The sequence below is a fragment of the Leguminivora glycinivorella genome, chromosome 12 (assembly GCF_023078275.1).
Source record: "Leguminivora glycinivorella isolate SPB_JAAS2020 chromosome 12, LegGlyc_1.1, whole genome shotgun sequence".
In the NCBI taxonomy this organism is placed as follows: Eukaryota; Metazoa; Arthropoda; class Insecta; order Lepidoptera; family Tortricidae; genus Leguminivora; species Leguminivora glycinivorella.
The window spans coordinates 11,712,895-11,721,383 of record NC_062982.1 but is presented as its reverse complement, the minus strand read 5'-3'; the positions used below and the strand labels follow the sequence as shown (position 1 = coordinate 11,721,383).

Sequence of the window (8,489 nt, the reverse complement as noted above, 5' to 3'; positions counted from 1 at the left end):
GGGTTTCTAAGAGCGTTTTAAACAGTAGGTTGATCCTAATGTCATTTTAATGTCAAAAGTGACAGCTGTGTCCTTGAGCCCTTGAATTCTCGTTTCTCGTGGTGCTGCTGGTTTGAGTGGTTCGGTTGAAGTGGTTACGCTATGTTAATTTAGTAATGGTGAAGTTTTTACAATTTTTAAAAACAAATGCTTATTTTATAAACAACCATAGATCCTCCCTTGCTCCTACCCTTTCCTTAGTTCAGTCCAAAAGTTTCAGCACCTCCAGAAATATGTTCAGATCAGCCGTTTTTAATCTTCACGAAGGAAGTAAAGACCAAGTGCAGGAATTTTTAAATTCCTTTGATACAGTTCTAACTGACTGCGATGGTAAGACGAAAACTTTTTAATTTTTTGTACAGATATTATTGGTCTTGAGTACAATAATTCTATTTCATATTTAAAATTTACAGGTGTTCTATGGATAGATAATAACGCAATACCGGGGTCAGCTGATGCAATGAATTATTTCCGAAAAATTGGAAAAAGAATATTTTATGTAACTAATAACTCTACAAAGATCCGCAGTGATTTTGCAGCAAAGGCACAGCAGTTGGGTTTTATTGCTAGTCAGGTATCAAACTATTTTTTTTTAAATAATTAAATACTCACATCAATATATTCATTAAAATATAACAATTTCTTAACTGGGTTTTAAAATTGTGCAAATTGTGTATAGTGTTGAAATATTTATTTTCAGGATGAAATACTCTCCACAGCCTACTTAGCAGCACACTACCTCAAAGGTATAGGATTTACTAAGAAAGTATACATACTAGGCTCTAATGGTATAGGAGAAGAGTTGAAGGCAGTTGGAATAAGGCATACAGGAATTGGAGTAAGTTTATTTGAATAATAGATATTGGGAATTTTAACTGCTCTGTTGTAGGTTTGCAGTCATAGCTTATAATAGCCCTGTCATAATGTTCTAGTCTCTAGACTCATATCACTCTTTTAGAATGAACCTAACACTAACAAATCCCTATTGAGTTAGGTTGGTTTTGCTCTAAAGGTGTCGCTTATGATATATGTATATAACCCCCATAGGTCCAGTCCATTTGGGCCTTTTTTTTAGGGTTCCGTAGTCAACTAGGGACCCTTATAGTTTCGCCATGTCTGTCTGTCCGTCCGTCCGTCCGCGAATAATCTCAGTGACCGTTAGCACTAGAAAGCTGAAATTTGGTACCAATGTGTATATCAATCATGCCGACAAAGTGGTAAAATAAAAAGTGGAAAAAAAAATTTTTAGGGTACCCCCCCTACATGTAAAGTGGGGACAGATTTTTTTTTTTCATTCCAACCCCAACATGTGATATATTGTTGGATAGGTATTTAAAAATGAATAACGGTTTCCTAAAAACGTTTTTTGATAATATTAACATTTTCGGAAATAATCGCTCCTAAAGGAAAAAAAAAGTGTCCCCCCCCCTCTAACTTTTGAACCACATGTTTAAAAAATATGAAAAAAATCACAAAAGTAGAACTTTAAAAATACTTTCTAGGAAAATTATTTTGAACTTGTTAGTTAGTTAGTTTTGAACTTGATAAGTTCAGTAGTTTTTGAGAAAAATACGGAAAACTACGGAACCCTACACTTGAGCGTGGCCCGACACGCTCTTGGCCGGTTTTTATTATGTAAATGTTACTTGTAGTTTAGGGCAAAGGGCAAGAGTCAAAACACAATAGATATCAATGTTGAACTTCAAGTAGTATCTGATGTAATAAAATAAATCTTTATAACACTAAAGTAGATAATAAATCAAGGTTGATAATCTCACCATAAATTAAGAGCCATCAATATTTGGCCCTCTTTGCATGTAAGAAAAAATAAGAATAGCTAAATCAATCCTAGATAACCTCAAGGATAATTTAATACATAATATATATTTTTGCTCATAATTTGTCCAGTTTTAAGAACAAGGTTCGGCAATTACTGTTTTCTTGTTAACTCTATTAATTTTTCATTAAGTAGATAAGATGCATCGTTGCGTATGTCCTCAACTACTGTGTCTGTAATTTTGTTCACTATTTTTACTTTACTTGAAATCAATTATTCAGTAATGTAGGAAAATCTAGGCCTATACACCCTGTTTTTATTGATTCCATTAACTTTAAGGGATGGTTTTTTAGATCAAATACAATTAATTTCTCTAAGAAACTAGGGTCTTAACTCTTACGGTTATCGAGTTATTAAAAAAATAAAAATAATTACTGAACATGTGTGTGACATCCTTTACCACGTCCCAATGTTATTTGTTTTGACATGTGCCGTCAATCACACTAACTTGAATATTATTCTTAAGGGTCTCTCACACTAATTAATTCATTTATTATGTATGAAAACGACGAAAATTTGTTTTGCGAATTTAACTAAAACTGATATACAGAGTGGTTCCTGATAACGAACCTAACGACATGTCGAATTTAACGGAAAACAAACAAAACACGGTGTATATATCTTTTTGTAAAACGTATTTGTAAATGGCTGTTTGTTTTCTAAATAAACTAAAAATATATATATATGGCTTGTTTTATTGTTTATATTATATCTTTTTTGCAATAAAGCTTAAATAAATAATCTTATTTGTATTTATGGTACTTCAGCCATGTGTAAAAACTGTAAAAAGTGCGAAGTTTTATATTTTCCCAGTCTTTAAATAATTTGTTTACGTCATTTTTTTATTTCCAGCCTGATCACGTAAAACCAGACTTCAAATCCATGAAGCCATCAGACTTAGACCCCGAAGTGGGAGCCGTGGTGGTCGGCTTCGATGAACACGTGAGCTACCCCAAGTTCATGAAAGCTGCCTCTTATCTTGCGTCCGAGGACTGCCTGTTCATTGCGACTAACACTGATGAGAGGTTTCCCAAAGGTAGGTTACTTAATTCTTTATGGATGATTACGTTTTGTGGTTGGTGATCTTGCTCTGTGATGACTGATGAAGGTTGTTTTTATCCTCTACTTCAGTATAGTTAAGGAATGAATCCGAGATTAAATAAATAATAATTAAATAAATATTGGGGGACACCTTACACAGGTCAACTTAGCCCCAAACTAAGCAAAGCTTGTACTTTGCGTGCTAGGCGACAATATACATACTTAAATAGATAAATACATACTTATATACATAGAAAACATCCATGACTCAGGAACAAATGCCTATGCTCATCACGCAAATAAATGCCCTTACCAGGATTCGAACCCAGGACCGCAGCTCAGCAGGCAGGGTCACTCACTACCGACTGAGCTAGACCGGTTGTCATAAAAATACACATGTTGTATACTATAAGTTATCTGTGGACCAAATTTTACCAGTTATGCGGCTTTAGGATGGTATCGATTACAACTTAGGTATCTACTATAAGTCTACTATGATTATCATAAATTACGACTGTCTAAATTTTTATTCGTCTAGTAAAGTATAATTTTATACAGCTTGGCTGATAGATCAAATTTTAAAGTCAATTTATGATAAGGTACCCAATAACCTAAACATTTGGCGGCTTATTTCCAGGCGGCTCCATCGTAGTCCCAGGAACGGGCACCATCGTACGCGCGGTGGAGACGTGCTCGGAGCGGAAGGCGCTCGTGCTCGGCAAGCCGCACGCCTACGTCAGGAAGTTCCTCGAGTCTTGCGGGCTGGATCCGGCACGGACGCTCATGATTGGCGACAGGTATGCTTTACTCGGACTTAGTCAATCCAATGTTTTATTCATTTATTTTTATCCCAAAATGGGCTACAACCTTATGCACGATGGGTATAGGCACCATAAAGATTTTGGCCGAACACTACAACAAAATCCTGGTCACGGCACCAAAATGTAACTTTATACCCATTACAAGCCTTGCAAATCTTGCAATATTTATGTCAAGTCAAATTCTGTCGCTTAGCTTTAAACTCGAGTAAACCCATTGCTGCTACTGTACTACACTGCTACAAGGTTGATTATCTTTCAAATTATTATTTTTTTATCAACCTTAACGCAGAATGGATTTACCCAATTTTGAAGTTAAGCAACACAATTATACTACCGACGTAACGCTCATTCTGATACGCTGTTATTACTACTTCAGGTGCAACACAGACATCGAGTTGGGAGTCCGCTGCGGCTTCCAGACCCTCCTAGTGCTGTCGGGAGTCACGTCCCAAAAAGACCTCGAGAAGATCCGCAACGAAAAGAAACCGCCTCTACCAGATGTGGTTCTACCAAAGCTAGGCGACTTGATGTCTCTTCTGCCATCATAACATGATCAACAATATAACAGATTTTTGAAACAAAAGAACAATGGAAAAGCATAGGCGCGACGTGAACAGGTGACTCTGTGACGCCAGTTCGTCGCCTTAACTTACAAATCGCTTCGCAAGAGCTGGCATGAATTTAATGAATGAGTGAATTAAAAAAAGTCTATGTGTGAATTGCATTAACCAATAAAATGGTGGCTATAAATGTAAATCGACAAAGATATCATTCATACAATGGAAGTTCCATGAATTAACCTGTACAGTCGGCGGAAAATATTTCAATTATATCTTTAACTGTCGTATGACAAATGTTAGGTATTTGTACGCATTAAGGAGTCGTTTGAAGATAATTTTCTATTGTTCTTATGTTTCAAAAATAGTAAGGTAGCAGACGGCTATGTTTAGCGCAATATTAGTCCATAAGGTGATAATAATTAGTATGAGATGGTGGGCTTATTAATTCTGATGTGCGTTAAGTAATATTGAAGCTCGGCTAACCTAATTTACATCTACAATGTGGAAAGCAAAAACTTCTGTATTAACGGCCCGGCCACGACATTGGTCTAAGCGCGACAGCGGTGTGCGGCGGCCATACATTGGAGCGAGACACAGCGATGGGACTTTTCATTCGCACGTATGACTGCCGCTCACCGCTGTGCGCTTAGACTAATGGCGTGGCCGGGCCGTAATAAACACAGAGGAATTATTTTCACCTAATGGACTTAAATAGTGTAATTTAAATTGGCCTTATAGTAGTTGCGCCTATTATTAGGAATAAACTTTTTCATGATGATGAAGCACAAGTTGTTTCATCCACGGCGACATGTCTAGAAGAGGCCAGTGTTAACTTAGACGAATATTAATGCAAAGTATAGGTAATTTTCAATATGTTGTGATAACTTGATAAGTGTTATTAATATACTATTAATATTGTTTTTATTCTGTATATTCAGTTACTTCTTTGTAAAATGTTTGCATAAATATTGAGAACATTGAGAATAATAAATAAAACCCATATAGCACGGCATCACTAACGAAATATTTTGCATTTATTAAAATGTTGTTAAATGTCATCGAGATTATAGTAGACCAATTATATTTAACTGTCCATTAGCCGCCTTTACACAGTCACTCTATCGCGCGTTCCCTGAGCGTACAGGATAGCGCGCGGTTAAGCCTGTGCGTGTTGTTAGTTTTTAGGGTTCACGTTCTTTCGCGCGTCGAAGTTTTTGACAACGGAAAGAGCGTGCTTGTAAAGGCTAATCGTGCGCGATAGACCGCGTTATTATTGTTATTAATAGTATCGATTTTTAAAGAGCAAGTAATTCAACCACTAATTTATTAGTCCACGAGCGCATGTCCGCCATCTTGCGCGCGCGAATGAACGTAAGTGTAAAGACACCTCAATCACGCTATTGCGCGCCCGCTCCAACGCACGCAATCGCGCGGTCTTTCCCTTCCCCTCTCGTCGGCTTTACACGCGCATTCTTTCACACGCGATTGCTGTATCACGCGCGATAGAGCGTGTGTGTAAAGGCGGCTATTAATGAGGTTTCCTTATTTCTTAATATTCTATGCAAACAATTTTACAAAGAATATTTTATTGCTTGCCATAGACAATAATTATTGTACTCTAATTAGCAGAATCGAAATTAGCATATATGTATTTTGTTCAAGGGTTCGAGTGGTTTCAATGTCGTTTAATGCTGCAACGAATAAAGCCCCTGGTTTTTTATTTGTAACTGAATCGGAATTAAAGGGCTTTAGTTTATATTATTCTATCAATATAATTTTATTGTCTATCACAATTAAAGTTTCACATATTTCACCATCTTTTTCGAGGAGTTGAAACAACTCTACCTGAGTACTTATAAACACGAAATACACAATGCAATTTTGTCCCATAGGGACTAACAAAACTTAGGTATTGAACTACTGTGGTGGTATTTTATACAGAAGTCTTCGCTGTATCATTGAAATGCAGTATGTATTAGTTTGTATGGTGATGAGCTGTGTTCAAAATATTAATGTAGTAATAGTAAGGATTCCCACTCCTCACCCCTTTTTCATAAGACCGGTTTACAGTATTACTGATCCATTACCCAAATAAGAACTAAGCTGTTGAAATTGCTAAAATATTCATTTGTGAATGGCAGTTGTCATTCGCGGTGTGATTTCCAAGTCGCTTCGATGTGCTAGCGCTGGATGTCGCTATAATAATTGTAATTGGTTCACCCAAACATCGGAGCCTTGCGCGGTTCGCATTGTGTGATATCCGCCAATGAGTAAACTTTTCTCACTTTAACCAATAGATGGCGTTAGTGCTAAGTGGAGGGTAGAGGCAAGAGGCCGTTGCGTTAGCGCCATCTAGTTACCTACTACGTTGCCACTTTCACGACATATTTAGTTGGCATGTCACGTCTCTATAAGTTCTATTTGTAGTAGGTATCCATGTCCTATAGTCTTACTTATTTCCAGTGATAGTATTGAGATCTTGTTGCTATTCATATTTATATAGTTGTTTTACTGTCTGACATTTTATTTTTGCAGTTATTTTAATTTAGAATTTTATTTTATTGTAATGTTCATTTATACCCCTCAGGTATTTATTTAAATAGTAATACACATTTGCTATGTACTTATTTTGTTTATTTAATGTACCTATATTGCCCGAAATTTTAATTTTTAATGCCATAACAACTAAAGCTTTAAGACGAATGACAAACAATACATGTTGTATTAAAATGTGTGAGCCATCATGAAACCTTTTACGTAATATGTCATTGATTCTTGCCACGTTACACGGAATTTTAATTCCTATACGTAAGATGCTTCAACGATAATATGCTTTATCACATGTACATAGTTTCTACTCTATTCCATTTCCAACGAACGTTCGTTCGTATGTTCGCGAACATAAGACCGTACAGCTTTACGAAGTTGTATAACTAATTGATAAATCTAATTATTATTGAACCTTATTACAAAGGAACATGGTGTACAAATAATGTATTTAAATCTGCATCTGTGAGTTTCGGGTATTTGAACACACGCATTCAAATATTAGTAAAGATGACAAGGTTTCATGATGACCTACAGTATTGTCAATATATCTATTCGTCGATAAACTGTTGAAATTAGCAATAAACATGGCTGTTATAGGTATATGGAAACGCACATAACATTGTTACGTATTATGTACTGTGTTACTAATTGTAATAGTGAAATTGCTTTTAATAAATTGGCAGTGTTTGTATTCAAATAGTTGCGTGGAAACGACACGTAGGGACAATGGGTACTTTACATGTAAAACTTCCTTACAAGTTTGATTTGAAATTCTCAAACGTATGGCCAGTATAAAGGGGCATATAACATAGTGCAAGTTTATTTTATTTTTCCCCTCACTAGCTCGGAAACACGTGTTTTGTCCTTTAATACCAGCGGGTAAAAACGCATTTTATCCACTAGTAGGTAAAGTAATTTGACCTCGAATAAAGTCAAATTAACTGCTTTAAAATTGATAAAAGTAGGTGAATCTAGTAATAAAAATGATTTACCACCTGTGGAACTGCTGGAAGTAGTGGTAAACGCACTTTTTGTGTTGTAGTTTCCTCGCTATAGTGAGGGGAAAAGTTTTGTGTTACACTCGGGTGCAAATATATTTTACTTCTCGTGTGTTAAAAAACTCGCAAGTTCAGGATTCTATTCTCGAACTCAACTATAGAATCCTTTCACTTGCTCGTTTTTCAATTCCACACTCGGCGTTAAAATACAACTTTGCCCCCTTGTATAACAAATAACTATTATGATTTTGGTTGACGTTTCATTTCTGTAGGTACAAAATTATTTTTTGTTTTGTAATCGGTAAATGAAGTGAGTAGGTACTTATGGCTCCTTTTAACCACCATTGGCAATCTGGGAATGGAAAGTGCAGAAACTACATAATGTATGAACTTAGAATTCAAAATAATTTTGAAACAAAACTTCTTAGAGGACATTTTTTCTCAAATATATGCCATATGGTTTTGGACATGAGTTTATGTTTGCTTTCTACCTGTTGTTTCCTATCGCATACTATGTTTTAATTTTGTACAAAAAATACCCGTAGCTTTAAGTATTTCGTATCACACAATAATAAAATGTTTTGAAAAGTAATCAGTCTTAATGGTGCTACCACACTGGCTGTTAATAGTATAACATTTATAA

At 35.8% G+C, this 8,489-nt stretch overlaps 1 protein-coding gene across 1 annotated transcript; it reads left to right on the top strand.

Moving 5' to 3' along the window:
* The first annotated feature begins 80 nt into the window (after window positions 1–80).
* On the top strand, window positions 81–7,539 carry LOC125232200 (glycerol-3-phosphate phosphatase). The gene is made up of 6 exons (XM_048137833.1): window positions 81–369; window positions 453–613; window positions 740–877; window positions 2,729–2,912; window positions 3,555–3,714; window positions 4,115–7,539. The coding sequence occupies exons 1-6, from the start codon at window positions 156–158 to the stop codon at window positions 4,284–4,286; spliced, it is 1,029 nt and encodes a 342-aa protein (XP_047993790.1). The 5' UTR covers window positions 81–155; the 3' UTR covers window positions 4,287–7,539.
* The last annotated feature ends 950 nt before the right edge of the window (window positions 7,540–8,489 follow it).

Bases quoted from the DNA above. Each gene is read 5' to 3' on its own strand.
- LOC125232200 (XM_048137833.1), top strand. From the start codon at position 156: ATGGTGAAGTTTTTACAATTTTTAAAAACAAATGCTTATTTTATAAAC. The intron at 370-452 runs GTAAGACGAAAA...TAAAATTTACAG, and splicing joins AGTTCTAACTGACTGCGATG to GTGTTCTATGGATAGATAAT. The intron at 3,715-4,114 runs GTATGCTTTACT...TTACTACTTCAG, and splicing joins ACGCTCATGATTGGCGACAG to GTGCAACACAGACATCGAGT.